The sequence below is a fragment of the Olea europaea genome, chromosome 16 (genome assembly GCF_002742605.1).
Source record: "Olea europaea var. sylvestris chromosome 16, O_europaea_v1, whole genome shotgun sequence".
Lineage (NCBI taxonomy): Eukaryota > Viridiplantae > Streptophyta > Magnoliopsida > Lamiales > Oleaceae > Olea > Olea europaea.
The window spans coordinates 3,953,344-3,971,029 of record NC_036252.1 but is presented as its reverse complement, the minus strand read 5'-3'; the positions used below and the strand labels follow the sequence as shown (position 1 = coordinate 3,971,029).

The following is a 17,686-nucleotide window of genomic DNA, read 5'->3' as shown; positions in this document are numbered from 1 at the left end:
AGCAATAGAACTTTTCTATCATTTATTTTTCTATCAAGCTGTCGAATATATTCTTGGAATAAAATACCAATCATCCATGCTTGTCTGTTGGCATGATACGTCTTGATGCCGTGTCTTGATTTGGAGTAGTCGAGCCCTAAAAAAAATGGTATTATGATGTATCGGATTAATCTACTTTGCCAGAAGGAAAATGACAGAAAGGTTGACAAATGTGTACCTGACAGTAGATGATTGAATGAAAAAGTTAACTGTATTTTAAACTATTTAATAATAAGATGTCATGTGGAATTATGTCAAGGATTATGTTAAGGCATATGGCACTATAGCATGATTGATATTGCAATTGCCTCGGGGTGCAAATTGAATTTTTTATGTTGCACACTTGCACCCCCACAATACTTTAAGCATTTCATCCATCATCATTGATTTCTTTTTATATATTTGAGATGAGAAGTCATTGTGTTTAGTTTAGTTTTATCATTTGTGATATTGTATGTTTTTCTACCACTTAAATACACTATAGATGTTTCTGCTTGCTTTTGCTCAGTGAAATATATTAATTATGTATATATCAAATATAATTTTAGTTTCCTGCAATAATTCAAAATTCGATAATCGAATTATGATATTTTGAAAAAAAAAATAATAATAAAGAAACATTGATAAATTAATTTTTAAAAATTATTAATTTATCGATTAATTAGTAAATTATTACTATATTATTTTATTCTTTGTTAATTTTAGGCTTAAATCAATTCATTATACTTTAGAGCTTATTTTGACATGGCTTTTGTACTCATTTGACTAATTTTACGAAAGTATTTTTTTAAATTTAAAAAAGATTTTAAAAAAAGTTGATCAAACAAGATTTTTTCTAAAAACACTTCTAAAATAGAAAACTCTTTTAAAAATTAATTTTTAAATAAAAATTAAAGTAGCTTCATCCAAAATTTCTTTTATAAAAAATAAAAGTAAAAGCAAAAATTATACCAAATGATCCTTATTTATTATTATTGAAGTGGGAGGTTGACAACAATGACAGCAAGCAGTGAGACCAATGATTGGGCAATGAAAAATGAAGACAAACCACGTCTCGGTGGCGTAGCATGGATATCCATTCATATATTAACTCATTATCTCTACCTAGGGATGACAATGGCTCGAGTCGAGCCGACTTGGTCCTTTAACCCAAGACTTCGGCTTGGGCTCGTCATGAAAAATGAAGACAAACCACGTCTCTGTGGCGTAACATGGATATCCATTCATATATTAACTCATTTTCTCTACCTAAGGATGGCAATGGGCCGAGTCGAGCCATTTGGTCCTTTAATCCAGGAGCTCGGCTGCCGAGTCCACGAGCCACTCACGAGCTCGTGATTTCTTTTAATTTGTTGTAAATTTGCAAATTTTTTACGAGCTCGTGGGCAGTCTCTCGGGCTCGACGAGCCCAGTAGGCTTGGCTCATGGGATTGAGCCACAAGCCGAGCCAACAAGCCGCTCAACCCGTTTGAAATCCCTATCTCTACCCATAAATAAGATCCATAACTTTTTCATTTTTTTTCTCCTCTATTTGGAGTTGTATCTATAACCATTTTAATCCTTCTACTGCAATTCCATGTACAAATTGAAGTCATTCCAAAGCACAACGTTGTAAATTCCCGTCCCAGACCACCCTATGAGTGATGCACGTTCTTGAGGTTTAGGGTTTGTCAGTTAAGCTGTTCGATGCTTAATTTTCCTTTTTCTCTTGGTCGGTTCTCTCAGGAATGAGATTAATTTTTATGGGTTCTTGTTTAATTTTTAGTATCTACTATTAATTTCAATATAACTATGCGTATGTTATGTGCTAAAACCGGTGGCAAATATGAAATTTTGGATTCCAATTTTGTAGGTGTTACAAAGGTATCAATTCACACATGCCTAATAATCATTTGCGATTGATTGGTGGAACAATGGGAAATGAATGAGAATGCATAACAAAGGATTTTTATTAAGTTATGATTCAATTTTTAGCACTGCAAGATATGTGCCTTTTATTTTTAGTGTTTTTCTGTACTTAGTTTTAGCCATCATTGAATACTGATCAGCAATTCCATTTGTACAGAAGGTGCGTCACAGAAATGCACCACAAAAAGAGTGTTGTGTAGGATCATGTTGTGATAAAAAATGGCAAAAAATCACTCACCCACTCTAGCACGGTCTCTCTTCCGTAGTAGTTCTGTGTGTACAGTTTATGTACACACAGCATTGCTCGAATACTGATTTAGTACGTTACACGTTGTTGTTCACAAAAATCAATAAATAAACAATTGGGTATGCTGAATCCTTTTCTATGACTCCATTCATCAATTGCTTTATCAAATGTGGCCTAATGTCAATTTTTTGGTCACAGTTCCAGTGGCTTTTCTACATTCACCCACCCATTATAATACCACGTATAACATTTTCCTCGGAATTCGGATCATCATTGTTGATAACTGAACCTAAATACTTAATTAATCAATTTAATGACATAATGTTCCTCTATGCTATTGTGACGAAAGGATATTCCGTGTATTCTCTCTTATTTGTACTTAACCTGCAGTCTTTAGTTTCTAAATACTTATCCAATGTTCTAACTTATTCCCTATGTCTCATTTATATAGGTTAATTTTATTTTTCACACGGATTAAAAGATTTTATTTAATGTTATTAAAAAGGGTTAGTCATTGAACTTATTTGAAAATTACAAAACGGTCACTGAAGTATAAAACTTGCAGAAACAGTCAATGAAACTTAGAGCGCTTTTAGAAACTGTTATTAAAATTTACAAACTTGCAAAAACAGTTACTATTAGGACCATTATGATTTAATTCAAATTTAAAGGACCAAAACACTTGAATATAGAATCTTTAGGACCAAACCACCAAAACTTGAAAAAATAAACTTTTTCTCTCTATTTTTCGGTGAGTTTTGCGGCAATTTTCTGGCAACTTTTGACCACCAAGACTACCGGATTTGTATATCTTTGAAAAGTTCACAATGTCCTCTTTAATTACCATCTAAAATCTCCCTATAACTCTAAAAGATTTGGCCGGAATAAGCCCACAAAGTTAGCTTCCCGAAATTTGAAAATCTACCCAGATTTTTCAAATTTTTGGAGGAGTTTTGCCGCAATATTTTCGGCAACTTCCGACCCCCAAGACGATCGGATTTTGATACAATTGGAAAGCTCACAATATCATCTTCAATTATGACCCAAAATCTCCCCATAACTCCAAAAAATTCAGCTAGAATAAGCCCACAAATTTGGCTCCGCGAAATTTGAAAATCTACCTAGATTTTTGGGCGAGTATTGCGACAATTTTTCAGCAACTTCTGACCACCAAAATTGCCGAATTTGGATACCATTAAAAAGTCCACAATGTCCTCTTTAATTACTACCAAAAATCTCCCCATAACTCTAAAGGATTCGGCCGGAATAAACCCACAAAGTCAGATCCCCAAAATCTAGCCTAAATCTGCCCAGACTTTTCAGATTTTTGGGCGAGCTTTGCGATAATATTCTGGAAACTTCCAACCATCAAGACAGCCAAATTTGGATACAATTGAAAAGTCCACAATGTTCTCTTCAATTGTGACCCAAAATCTCCCCATAACTCCCAAGGATTCTATCGAAATAAGTCCACAAAGTAAGCTCCCCGAAATCTGAAAATCTACACTAGATTTTTTAGCAAGTTTTGCGGCAATATTCTGGCAACTTCCGACCACTAAGACTGTCGAATTTTGATACTGTTAGAAAGTTCACAATATCCTATTCAATTACTATCCAAAATCTCCCCATAATTTCGAAGGATTCGGTCGGAATAAACCCACAAAATCAACTCACGAAAATCTCGCCTAAATTTGCTCAGATTTTTGGGCGAGTTTTGCGACCATTTTTCAGTAACTTTTGACCACAAAGACTGTCGAACTTGGATCCCGTTGAAAAATTCACAATGTTCTCTTTAATCACCACCCAAAATCTCCTCATAACTCCAAAGAATTCGGTCAGCATAAACCCACAAAATTAGCTCCCCGAAATCTACACAGATTTTTCATATTATGGGAAAACATAGACCTACTTTCTGGTTGATTTACTAATGAGTTACTTGTCTCGGAAGAAGACCTTAGGAGGGTCCCCTCATTGAACTCTATCCACTCGACTGAGCTCGATGTGTCGAAAGGAGCCGAAGAAAAACCAATAGTTTAAATTGAAACTTTAATATCACTCAAATCCTACTTTCACCTAAATTGGCTCTAAGTATTTTGGGGCTGAATGGTATTACCCTTAAATTTAAACATTACTGAGTGCGTATCAGTTTAATTAAAATACAAGTCGTCCAATTGTTTTAAAGACCAAAAAGTTCCTCCATAAGACATTATTTAACAAATTCAATTTAGAGTTCCATTTTCAAGAAGGTCCTCCATAAGCAACAAACATAGGTTCTCAAGCTCTCCTTAGCAAATGCCGTCGGAATGTTGCCAATAACGCAGTGCCCGTGCACCACCTCTCTTATCCACACCGCCAAGTCACATTGTGTGTGTTTTGTTATGGACCAATCAAGCATGTGAAGGGGGATTATAGTGTAAATTCAGTCAATTATGATTACTAAATTGTTGTCTTTTACTTAGAATAAAAACTTGAATATTGCAAGTATAATTTCTAATTTCCTAAGTAGACGTTATTGCCTTTTTTTACAAAAAGCCGTTCAGCTATTTAATAGCTTGATGCCATGAATAAAAATATCGAATTATCATAGCTTTCAACCTTGTGTTGATTTGGGAGTTTTATGGGTTTTCTTGAATTAACCAAACAAAGGAGGTCCGGGATCCCTCGAAGTATCTTACCAAAAACGATCACAATAGGTCTTCGATGAAAAGACAATTTTTGGTCATTACCCATTAATCGACCTATCACTTGATCTCAATCGAGGGGAATTGACATGTTTGTGCTTGAGTTTAAAATTCTGAATTTTGATTTTTAAAAAAATGGTAACTCCATGTTTAATCTATAAAGATTTTGATTTTTAATACTCCCTCCGTCCAAATTATAGATGTTGGGTTTCATTTTTCTTTTGTCCCAAATATATAGGCTTGTTTCATAATTTAGAATATTTTGTTTCGTTCATTTACCAATATACCCTTATTCAATTTTCCTCACTTAATATGTTAACTTCTTGAAATCATCCAAATACACACATTTCCACTTCTTGGAAATATGGAACAGCTCTCATTTTTTTCTTTTTCAAATTAAATATTCAAATTCTTTACTAATTTCAACAATAATTTACTACTACATATAAAAAATTAAATAAGGGTAAACTAGGAAATACCTTGACAAAAATTAATTTTCCAATGACATTAAAGAAGAATTCTTAATTCGTGTGAAAAATGAAACAAGCCTCTGTAATTGGGATAGAGGGAGTAACAAGATACATATGTTACATGTATAAAGTGAAATTTCGTTTCCCTTCTTGATTTGGGGATTTCGGCCAACGTGCAAGTGTGTAACACAATATGTCATCTTAAAAAGTAGTATGTTAGCTGCACTTGAAATTTGAAATTTTTTATAAGATGTTATGAAAGATGTCACTTGAAATGTTTATTTTTTAATAAAAAGTGACACTGTGTCTTTCAAAATTTTTTGATACCTCAAAATTTTGAAAATGTTACACCCCCTACCTAAACCGCTTCGGTCACGCACTCCCCGAAGTTCCACTTGTTCACCCGAAGTGGTTTCAAAGTGGTTTCCACTCTTGACTTCTTGTCATGACTTTTTAGTTCAAACGGAAATTCCCACAGACGGCGCCAATGAAAGGTGGTGATTCAACACCCTTCTAGTTAACCGGTAATGTTTGCCGTTTCCACCACTCCGTCAAGTATGCAAGACCTGCAAAATGAAGGCGGGGCTTTCTCCCCCGTTTTACCTCCGCGCGTGAGAATTAGTTTTCAAACTTGGAAAGAATATATTTGAAAATCAGATGGCTAAAAACGAGAATGTGAGCTAAAAAATCATCCCTTACCTGCGTCTCATCCGGGGGTATTTATAGATATTAGGCACTAGGTAACCGTTGGGCGGTTGTGATGCCACGTGTCCCACGATGATATTCCCACTACACCCACGTTCTGAGTGATGAGCCCTTAACTTCCCGTCTGAAGATTGTACCTGTATCAGTGGCCATGTAACCTTGTCGATTCGTTAAAGGTTTTATGGCTAAGTGTTTGGACAAAGGATATCATTCCCGTTGAAGATTTCGCTTAGTGGTAGAATGATTTCTTGAGGTAGCGGTAGAGCGCTCCCTAGACGTAGTGGTAGAACGCTCCCTAAATGTAGTGGTAGAGCGCTCCCTGGGTGTAGTGGTAGAACGCACTATGAGGGTCGATGGTCTTGCATCGGTGTGCTGTGATCTGCTTTGCTCGTCCTCGGAGGTGTCTCCTTCTACCAACCTATATCACGTAGTAATATAAAAATTTGATCACATTATAGTGACGATTTAATGATGAATCTCCACGGACTATAGAAACGACGACGTCCTCACTTCGTTCTTATTTTTCTTCTCCTCCACTCCGCGAAACCCTACCTGCAAACCCTAAGTAAGAATTTATTCTGTTAGATTTAGTATTGTTATCTCCATTGATTTGTTTTGCAATGAAGAAATTCTGATAAACATGATTATAAAGCAAGATCACACCACCAGTTCTTCCGCCAACGCGTGCGGCAACTGCGGTGTGGAGGAGCGGCGGCTACTCCACCACGTCCGCCACCGTGGGATCTTCCGTCGGCTCTGTTCCACCTGTGTCCTCCGCCTTCACCCTCAATCATTCTGCCCCTCCTGCTTCCAGGTCTACCCTCCCTCTCCACCACACGACTCCATTATCACGTGTTCCAAATGCTACTCCTCTTCCCACTCGTACTGTGTCACCTCCCCCACTTCTCCAGGAAACCACTATATTTGCCCCCTCTGTGTTAACCCAAACTCTCCAATTTTTAACTTGAAAAAGGAAACGGAAGCGAATGTTATTGGCGAGGGTGAAAGTTTGGACGTCAGTGGAAATAGTGAGGTTTATAGGGTGATTGATAAGACTGCAGCGAAGACCTTGTTGGCTGCAGCAAAGATTGCCGCAGCGTCTATGTCTAAGGCTGCTGTGGCAGCAAGAGTGGAAGCTGAGCGGAGGGCGAAGGAGGCTGCATTCACAAGGAAAAGGGCAAGAGAAGCATTGGAACATGTGGCATACTTGGTTGTGAGGGAGAAGGTAAGAAAGAAGGAATCAGCTCTGTCGATATCACCTCCGGTTTCCAGGCTTAGTGCTGGTGAAAATGTGCCTCATTTGGGTGGTGGAGGTGGAAGTGGTGGGAATATGGATGATCTGGGTGTTGGTATTGGACACGCGACTAGAGAAAAATGTACTAATGTTAATAATGGCAGCGGTGCTAGAAGTGAAAATGCGGATGGTGGTGTGAATCCGGTGGCAGTTGTGGAAGAGAAGACAAGTTCAACGGGAAATGTGGATGGATTGGATAATTCAAGTCGGGAGTTGGCAGCATTGGATATTGTGGAGTTGAGGGGAAATGAGAAAATGGGTGGAACAAAGGCTTCAGATGAAGTATCAGGGAAGATTTCTAATGATAATTGTGTGCAAATGGATGTTGAAAAAAATGGAGACATGAGAGTGAGTTCTGGATCCAACGATGGGAAGAATAACGTTGGTGGGGGTGAGATGTTGGCTGATTTAGGTTCTGCTGCAGAGAATCACAATTTGCGTGGGGAGAATATGGAGGAAGTGATTGAGGGGATAGTTTTGGTTCCACGTGTTGAGGATCAGATGCAGCACAAGGAAAATTATGAAGGACAGCATAATAATGGGACACAGCAATAGTTAGGAGGTGTTTTTATGGGTAAGTCATTTGAATATTATGAAAATCAAGATGGACTTGTAACTTTTTTGAATGGTTAATATTCTGGGTGTTTGTTCATTTAGTTATAATAGTGGTTTCTGAATTCAGGTTTTCTGATAGCATGCAGAGGCTAGTGGCTATAATTCTTAAGAATGTGATCAGTATTGTGGTAGACGTAGTGAATTATATCTATTTAGATTAGTAGATTTTTATATTTGTCTATCTCATCAATCTTGTGCCAAGTTTTATGTAAAGATTTTCTAGAGCTTGTAATGATATTCTGTACCTCCCCTTTGTTTTGAGAAATTGAATCTGAACTTTGTTTCTTCCCTTAAATGTATCAAATGGTTATATCTCTCTGTTCTGGTGTTACAGTGTTAAACCAATAGTCTTCCAATTTCTCTCATGGTATTGTCTTACTGAACATGGATTACGAAGAATGATTTATTTCTTAGCATTTTAGTGAAATGTTGGTTCGAAATCTACCAATTGATTGGTAATGTAACTAGTCATTGCACCGAAGAACCTCCTCAAAGTTGGGAAATGGAAATTTGACTTGGCCTGAGTGGTACAGATTTGGTCAAGTGGAGTTTTGTTTGTGTGCTGGACTTTTTAAACCAAAGATAGATTCAGATGATGTTGTCATGTATTTTTATATGCCCAACTGGCAACTGGAATGCCTACACAGTTTGTGTATGCTGGAGTCTAACACATATGCATGATCCGTCTTATGATTCTTATGTTGATTTTCGAAATGTTTTCGAAGAGGTGTCAAAATTATCTATCCAGGTTAGGGGAAGAGTAGAATCAATTTCTGTTTTGATTGTAGAAACGTGCATTCTAAATGCCCTTTTCTATTTTATCTATATTCCATGAAACGAAGAGAAAACTCTTTTCAAGCCTCTGTTATTGAGATGAATTTTACATCGTATGGATGCAATTTTTAAATGAAAAATACTATTATCGCATAATTTTGTGTCTGTTGCTGCATTATGAGACGCTAAGAATGGATTCTCTCCTTTTCCGTTGTGCGGTTGATGTATAAATGTATAATAACAACATGAAATGAGGTATCTGACAATCAATCTTGATGGTGTTGCCTAGACCAGTTTTTTTCATTTCAGAACTTTAACATCTGCCCAGATGATAAAGTTATCATAGCTTCTTCCTCAAGAGCATGAAAACCGGTATTGTTTTGAACAATGAAATATCAAATCCCTCTCCTCCTCTGATCATTAAATAGATTTTTTTTTATATTAGTTTTGCACAGGCTGCTATCATAAAGAAATGGAATGGATCATCCTATCTAGGCTAGCAGGAATCAATTCAGGTTTGCGGCGAACAAGTTGAGCATGGTAGTTTCATGCGATCTACCTATTTAATCCAAATGAAAGAAATACTGTCATTTGATTTGTCAATGTGAAGTCCTGGACACTAAATAATACACAGAATAATCGCAATTAAAGAAATCTGCAATACAAAAAGTGGAAGCACAGTGAGGGGGTAAAGGTGGACTGTGATGTGCAGGCACATGGTGGCTCACACTGAATGGCCCCGAGCATTAACACAAAAGCAATGGGCCACAAAGAAAGCAGGCTTTATGTCCAATTAAAATTGGAAAATAATTAAATCTTTAGCCCCAGTTCGGTGGCGATTAATTTGAAAAAAACTATGTTTTGAATAGTATTTTTATGGGAATGTGTAGTTAAAAAGTAAGGAAAAGTGGGTTTACGTGTATAATTTTTTATTGTGTAAATGTGTGGTTGAAAATGAGATGAGCACAAAACCTTTCACCCACAGAACCTCCTCTGGGGGAAACATAGACAGGGATAGAAAGGGAAGAGCTAACAACAAACAAAGATGAAGTGAAAGAACAAAATATATTATTTCTGGGCTATTCATTCATCTCTATTTGGACAATCCTACTATGGCAGGATGATTATCTGATCAAATTTAACTTTTCTAGACATTAGGTAAAGCCACCGGTCTACCTCTACAAGATTAAACAGAATACCTTCTCTACATAAATAATGAGCTAGTAGTAGAAAGTGCAACTAGTGACAACCGAAGTGAAACTTGAGCAGACTACAACTGCGAGCTCTGCTAATTTTTTCACCGTGAAGAACAGTCTGAATAGCCCAAAACTGATATGCTAGTAGAGGGATGAGCTTCTGACCCATTAATCCATTCAGAATGCTAAATCTTGATAATCCAATATGAATTTCCCTGTTATTATGAATGCCGCTGCAGTAAGGCAGCCAATAAAAGGCTGCAAAGAACTTGAAGCAGATGTCGAGGTATCAAAAACAGGAGGGGGGCTATCTCCAAAACTTGTAGGGAATCCTCCTAAAGTCGGACTGCTAGAGTTTAAGACGGATGGAGGAGTACTTGTGCTGAAATGCATTAGATTTCATGGATTACTATCCAACATTGTGAGATCATATAAAACACAGTTTGCGGACATTAGAATTATTCTTTACCTAGGTGGTGTTCCAGATGGAGATGCTGTTGTTGGTGGTGTTGGAGTTCCCGAGACTGGAGATGATGTTGTTGGTGGAGGAGGAGTTGCTGAGACTGAAGATGACGTCGTTGGTGGTGGAGTTGCTGAGACTGGAGACACTGTTGTTGGTGGGGACGAAGAGGAGGACGATGTTGGGAAAATGCAAGATCCCACGCCTATATGTAAATCAATAATGGGTAAACAGTTAGCACTTGAAGTTCTAAGTGACCATTTCATTTAAGAGAGAATTTTCTGTACTTACTAGGATTCACATTGGTTATCGCAGCTGTCCCAGCAAAGTCGCAGCTGGTCTGCACTGGATTCTTCTGATAATAGCTGTTGAAGGCATATGATGCATGGTTTTGCAAAGTGTTAGGATTATAACAGGTAGCGCCCTGCTGGATGGCCGAACAATCTGCTTTTCCAATCCCACAAGCATAATCAAGAGCCGCTTGAAGCGAACTCTGTTGTGCACCAGTCTTTGCCACGCACCAACTCTTCCCCGTAGTTGCTGGAGCATTTGTTGCTGCAGGAGGAGTCACCGGGTTTGTCACCGGAACGCCTACTCCAGTTGGGCTAGGATAAGTTGTTACGGGGTTACTCACTGGTTGACCCCCCGGTTTTGTGCTCGGGGTTGTAACTGGTGCTGGTGGATTAGCTGGATTTGTATTAGGTACAGGCACAGGGTTTGTAGAGGGAATAGTGATAATTGCTGGTGCTGAATTATTCGGAGACACGGTCACTGTGACTGGGGTTGATGGAAAAACTACATCATGTTGAATCGCTTCATAGTAAAATATTTGTCGTTCTTCAACATCCTTGAACAGATATGCTTCTGTAACACGGAGAATGCAATTATTTTTCGTGCCATTTAGACTTGTATGGTCATGTGTAAGCTTGTTCTAGTCCAAAATCACTCAAAAGTAGCATCTTTGATCACTGGATCTACAAATTAGTATCACATTTAACCATTTACTTTGGCTCTGATCCAAGAAACCAAAAGCACATTTTCTTCACTTGATTTTATTACAAAAACACATGGAAAAACAATCAAATTTTTTTTCTTAAAAAAAATTTCTCCTAAATCCTATAATCACCAATAACTTGAGCAAGATCCACTAATGGTATACAGCAAATGCAATATACAGATTTAGTACTTACCAGAAGAAGGGACAAGAAGAGTAGACAGGAAGAATAAAAACAGAACCTCTGAAGCTGGAATAGCCATTCGAACCACAAACTGTTTTTGGGTGTTTTTGGATACAGGAGAATAACCAAATGGAGTGTTAATATGAGGGTTTTCACAAAACATGACACAGATATGAAAACATGGTCATTGAGAGAGTGTGAGAGTGAGAGTGAGAGTGAGTGTGGGTGTGAAAAGGTAAAAGGAAAAGAGAGAGGATTGGTGTGACAAAGGCATTAAAAAAGAAGGGTGATTACTTTGTTACTAACGAAGTTTGAAAATGTTGTGCCTCTAACATAGAAACAATTTTAAAAAAGGCCTTTGGATAAATGGCATGGCAAGGTGGTGTCAAATGTTTGGCTAACCTTAAAACTTTCTAATTTAAGCGTGTTTAAATAAGCTACAATTTTTTAACAATAAAAAAAGTACTTATTCTGACAATTAAATAGATGTTATATTACATTTAGTCCCAATTTTTAGTGTCCCTTCACTTTCTATGTGCAATATTTAAAATCGTAATATTCAGATCTCAACATTTAACTACTTTACCATTTTTCAAACATTGTGTTGATGTATCAAGTAGAAAGCACATAGTCAATTTTTTGAGAGGGAAAAGCATCTTGACAATATTAAAATTGCACTTTTAGCACCCAACATTTAAAATTGTAATTTTCAATCCCCAAGGTAAAATCAGATTTGCATAAACAGTCCTTTTTCATCACTCTCTATCACATTTGGCGTTAATGTCCCGTGAAATGCACGTGGTTAATTTTCAGAGGACATGTCAATTGTGGTAGAATGTGATAAAAAGGAATAATTATGCCATAGGAGTTAAACAAGGGGAATTGAAATGAGTGATTTTATAGTCTGGGGACGGAAAACATAAAGAGGCTAAAGAATAAGGATTAAATATGCAATTTTTCTAGATAATGCGTAATCTAATTAATAATTATCAATAAGTTACTTTCTTTATTGCCTTCCATTACTTTTATTATTGTTACGGTCTTATTCGGATATAAAAAGCAAGATAGTGGGACCATCCATGTGATTTTTGTCGAATAAAAAGTACCCTGTCAGCCGAAAGCAAAATAGAGGCCGTTACATGATTTTAAATTTCAACGAATGTTTCAATTTTCAAATTAATGATTGACTGATATTGTCTGCTTTTGACATCTGAGAAGCGAGTTTTTCAAAGAATATATAATTAGAACATGTTTGGGAGTGATTTTGAGAATTAATTTTTTGATCGTTAGAAAAAAAGTGTGGTCCATCTGTGAGAGAAGAAGTCAAATGTGACAGCTGGAATAGTGAAATAAAGATCAAAAAATCAATTTTTTGGGAGAAAAAATCACTCTCAAATAGGCTCTTAGTGATTTTGATAATTGATTTTTTGATCTTCAAGAGAAAAGTGGGGTCACCTGTGAGAGAATAAATCAAAAATTATTGTCGGAGTAGTGAAATAACGGTTACAAATTTTTGGGATGAAAAATCACTTTTCAAACGGGGTCTTAAAAAGTAAGGAAAAATCATAAGTTCATGAGTAAAAGTATTTTGATAAAAATTAATTTTGAGAAAATCAAAATTTTGGATGCCATTATTCTACCATAATTCATTTTTTCCATCACATCAAGTGGGGCCTACGTTATAGCATGTGAATGAGCAATTTTATTCTTTATTAGCCATGCTCCCTGTCCCGGGAGGAAGACAGGTCCTGTCCCCAACCCGGGACAGGGAGATTTATTCATTCTTTATTCACCCTTTTCCATTTCTACCCCCATTTGTCAAATTTGTTGACAAATTGGGCTTGAGTATTATGGGTAAAATAGGTAAAGGAGAAGGCTAAATAATTAAAAAGGTACAACCTTTTGTCATTCATGTGTCAGGCGGCAGAATTTTTGACTGCTCAAATTACTGTGTAACGGTAAAATACATTCTACAAATGAGGTTAAAATGAGTATCAAACACGGGGTTCTTCAACATCCTTGAACAGATATGCTTCTGTAACACGGAGAATGCAATTATTTTTCGTGCCATTTAGACTTGTATGGTCATGTGTAAGCTTGTTCTAGTCCAAAATCACTCAAAAGTAGCATCTTTGATCACTGGATCTACAAATTAGTATCACATTTAACCATTTACTTTGGCTCTGATCCAAGAAACCAAAAGCACATTTTCTTCACTTGATTTTATTACAAAAACACATGGAAAAACAATCAAATTTTTTTTCTTAAAAAAAATTTCTCCTAAATCCTATAATCACCAATAACTTGAGCAAGATCCACTAATGGTATACAGCAAATGCAATATACAGATTTAGTACTTACCAGAAGAAGGGACAAGAAGAGTAGACAGGAAGAATAAAAACAGAACCTCTGAAGCTGGAATAGCCATTCGAACCAGAAACTGTTTTTGGGTGTTTTTGGATTCAGGAGAATAACCAAATGGAGTGTTAATATGAGGGTTTTCACAAAACATGACACAGATATGAAAACATGGTCATTGAGAGAGTGTGAGAGGGAGAGTGAGAGTGAGTGTGGGTGTGAAAAGGTAAAAGGAAAAGAGAGAGGATTGGTGTGACAAAGGCATTAAAAAAGAAGGGTGATTACTTTGTTACTAACGAAGTTTGAAAATGTTGTGCCTCTAACATAGAAACAATTTTTAAAAAGGCCTTTGGATAAATGGCATGGCAAGGTGGTGTCAAATGTTTGGCTAACCTTAAAACTTTCTAATTTAAGCGTGTTTAAATAAGTTACAATTTTTTAACAATAAAAAAAGTACTTATTCTTACAATTAAGTAGATGGTATATTACATTTAGTCCCAATTTTTAGTGTCCCTCCACTTTCTATGTACAATCTTTAAAATCGTAATATCCAAATCTCAACGTTAACTATTTTACCATTTTCAATCAAACATTGTGTTGATGTATCAAGTAGAAAGCACGTAGTCAATTTTTTGAGAGGGAAAAGCATCTTGACAATATTAAAATTGCACTTTTAGCACCCAACATTTAAAATTGTAATTTTCAATCCCCCAAGGTTAAATTACATTTGCATAAACAGTCCTTTTTCATCACTGTCTATCACATTTGGAGTTAATATGTCAAGTGAAATGCACGTGGTTAATTTTCAGAGAGATGTGTCAATTGTGATAGAATGTGATAAAAAGGAATAATTATGCCATAGGAGTTAAACAATGGGAATTGAAATGAGTGATTTTATAGTCTGGGGATGAAAAACATAAAGAGGCTAAAGAATAAGGATTAAATATACAATTTTTCTAGATAATGCATAATCTAATTAATAATTATCAATAAGTTACTTTCTTTATTGCCTTTCATTTCTTTTATTATTGTTACGGTCTTATTCGGATATAAAAAGCAAGATAGTGGGACCATCCATGTGATTTTTGTCGAATAAAAAGTACCCTGTCAGCCGAAAGCAAAATAGAGGCCGTTACATGATTTTAAAATTTCAACGAATGTTTCAATTTTCAAATTAATGATTGACTGATATTGTCTGCTTTTGACATCTGAGAAGCGAGTTTTTCAAAGAATATATAATTAGAACATGTTTGGGAGTGATTTTGAGATTCGATTTTTTGACCGTTAGAAGAAAAGTGGGGTCACTTGTAAGAGAAGAAGTCAAATATGACGGCTGAAATAGTGAAATAATGGTCAAAAAATCAATTTTTTGAAAAAAAAAATCACTCCCAAACAGACTCTTAGTGATTTTGATAATTGATTTTTTGATCTTCAAGAAAAAAGTGGGATCACCTGTGAGAAAATAAGTCAAAAATTACTGCTAGAATAGTAAAATAACGGTTACAAATTTTTGGAATGAAAAATTACTTCCAAACGGGATCTTAAAAAGTAAGGAAAAATCATAAGTTCATGAGTAAAAGTATTTTGATGAAAATTAATTTTGAGAAAATCAAAATTTGGATGCCATTATTCTACCATAATTCATTTTTTCCATCACATCAAGTGGGGCCTACGTTATAGCATGTGAATGAGCAATTTTATTCTTTATGAGCCATGCTCCCTGTTTCGGGAGGAAAACAGGTCCCTGTCCCCAACCCGGGAGATTTATTCATTCTTTATTCACCCTTTTCCATTTCTACCCCCATTTGTCAAATTTGTTGACAAATTGGGCTTGAGTGTTATGGGTAAAATAGGTAAAGGAGAAGGCTAAATAATTAAAAAGGTATAACCTTTTGTCATTCATGTGTCAGGCGGCAGAATTTTTGACTGCTCAAATTACTGTGTAACGGTAAAAGATATTCTACAAATGAGGTTAAAATGAGTATCAAACACGGACTTAATCACGGGGAGTTTGAACATTTTGCAACAACTGAAAAAGATTTTGAGTTGCTGCATTAAAGTGATGGGAGAAACTTGATTGATTTCTTACATGAGCACAACGAACATGGACGACAATGTCTTTGTTGATACAATTATTTTCCATACATTACAATTGTTCTTGCAAGAACATAGTTTCATTATAAATGATGTGTCACCAATCATTAAACAAAACTTCTCAATTTCAACCAAATTTCTCGTCAAAGTAGTATCGTAAACAAAGATATAACACAAAATTGGAGTTGGTTTTTAAAAGCGAAACAAATGCGTCTTCTCCGACGACATGCTTCTTCACAATTCATGAAACAAATAAGTCGCAAAAGAAAGAATCCATGGCTGCATCTTTAGTTGAACCGTTGCTGTTCAGGCACTTCTTCAAAGTAATTTTCTACCATTTTTTACTTGACATTTGTGCTGTCAACTTGATGGGATCCGTTAAATCATATTTAATGTCCTAAACAATCTGTCATGGGCTTGGTCCTAGCTGGAATTTTATAATGGAGCGGGATAACACGTCATTAATGGTCCATCTTGATTCACACGTCTCATATTCTTTTGTGTGTGTGTGTGTGAATTATTGGCATAAGATAGACTATTTAACCCTTAACTAAATTCCTACTTCACTCATCTTTCCCGTACTTGATCTTTTTATACTTTATAATACTGACGAGTAACTTCATCGTCGCCAGAGGTGACAAAATGATCGAATAGCTCATCAGTTTGTCGAAACTCGGCTCATGGTAGCTTGAGCTTTGGTGGGTTAAAACCCGAGTCGAGCTTGGGAGCTGGTCGTGAGCACGATCCACTAGCCTAAATTTCACGAGCTTGGCTTGGCTCGTGAGCTCACCTTAGACGAGCGACAAGCTCGCCACTCAGCTCATTGACAACACTAATCGTCGCAGTGTAAACAATTGTCAAACCTTTTTCTAGAACATCGTCCTTTTCCTTCAATAGGCTATCATTGCACATGCGATATATAGGTGGATGAGAGATGGCCGGGAGATATTGATGCTTGATCCTACCGGATTTTGAGGTCAACGACCACACTAATTGAAAATACATGTTATTGTATATGGTACAAAGGAAAACTCATTTTGTAATGTCCTGTGCCAAGTAGTAACAAGATGATGAAAGTGGATAGTGGTATAAAGGAAAAACTCTTTTGACGCATCCAATAAACAGTTTTGATTAGCCAATTTGCAACTACATCTGTGTCCCCAAATGTGTGTTCACTTCCAATCAGTATGTCCCAATCCAAAATAAGCTTTAAGTTCCACAGCTTGTAAAACATTTACGCTCCTTTAAACAAAGAATTATTCACATCAATCATTTCTTTTATTTGTCTTCCTCAAGAGTAAATTGCTGAGTTTCACTGTCAGAACCCTTCCAACTTAATAGAATGTCTCTGTTAAAGAAACAAGGGATATTCCTTAGATCAAAACGTGGCAACAGGAATTAATATGATGTAATAGATAGGTGGTATGACTACTAAAACAGTGCAAATCCCGGTGTTCAAATTCATTTTCTTGGAATCCTTTAGGCGATCACTGTTAAGATTTGAGATTCTATCTTAAAAAGTCAACCTTATTAAGAGAAGTAGTTCAAACCCTTTACAAATTAGTCTATGTTTTCAACTTTATTCAATGTAGGATTTTATCTCTTAGCATTCATTTTCTGAGCCGTGCTTCCCAATCCCAGTTTTCCCATACTTCTAAGTAGTTCTT

The 17,686-nt window shown here is 36.2% G+C and overlaps 2 protein-coding genes across 3 annotated transcripts; one reads left to right on the top strand and one right to left on the bottom strand.

Moving 5' to 3' along the window:
- The first annotated feature begins 6,525 nt into the window (after positions 1 to 6,525).
- Positions 6,526 to 8,254, top strand: LOC111411774. Its single transcript, XM_023042373.1, has 2 exons — positions 6,526 to 7,918; positions 8,027 to 8,254. Exon 1 carries the CDS (start codon positions 6,691 to 6,693, stop codon positions 7,897 to 7,899), a length of 1,209 nt encoding a protein of 402 aa, XP_022898141.1. The 5' UTR covers positions 6,526 to 6,690; the 3' UTR covers positions 7,900 to 7,918; positions 8,027 to 8,254.
- A 1,525-nt stretch (positions 8,255 to 9,779) lies between these two features.
- LOC111411772 (glucan endo-1,3-beta-glucosidase 3-like) lies at positions 9,780 to 14,215 on the bottom strand. Of its 2 annotated transcripts, none has more exons than XM_023042372.1 (4): positions 13,929 to 14,215; positions 10,681 to 11,253; positions 10,399 to 10,594; positions 9,780 to 10,311 (listed from the first exon to the last, which is right to left on the bottom strand). In XM_023042372.1, the coding sequence occupies exons 1-4, from the start codon at positions 14,077 to 14,079 to the stop codon at positions 10,107 to 10,109; spliced, it is 1,125 nt and encodes a 374-aa protein (XP_022898140.1). In that variant the 5' UTR covers positions 14,080 to 14,215; the 3' UTR covers positions 9,780 to 10,106. The 2 variants fall into 2 exon arrangements, with proteins under 2 accessions (XP_022898140.1, XP_022898139.1); XM_023042371.1 differs by lacking the exon at positions 13,929 to 14,215 and adding an exon at positions 11,580 to 11,858.
- Between the last annotated feature and the right edge of the window lie 3,471 nt (positions 14,216 to 17,686).

Coding starts and splice junctions, on each gene's coding strand:
- LOC111411774 (XM_023042373.1), top strand. CDS start 6,691: ATGATTATAAAGCAAGATCACACCACCAGTTCTTCCGCCAACGCGTGC.
- LOC111411772 (XM_023042372.1), bottom strand. CDS start 14,079: ATGTTTTGTGAAAACCCTCATATTAACACTCCATTTGGTTATTCTCCT. Junction 10,595..10,680: donor GATAACCAATGTGAATCCTA/GTAAGTACAGAA, acceptor ATTTACATATAG/GCGTGGGATCTTGCATTTTC. Junction 10,312..10,398: donor CCATCTGGAACACCACCTAG/GTAAAGAATAAT, acceptor AATGCATTTCAG/CACAAGTACTCCTCCATCCG.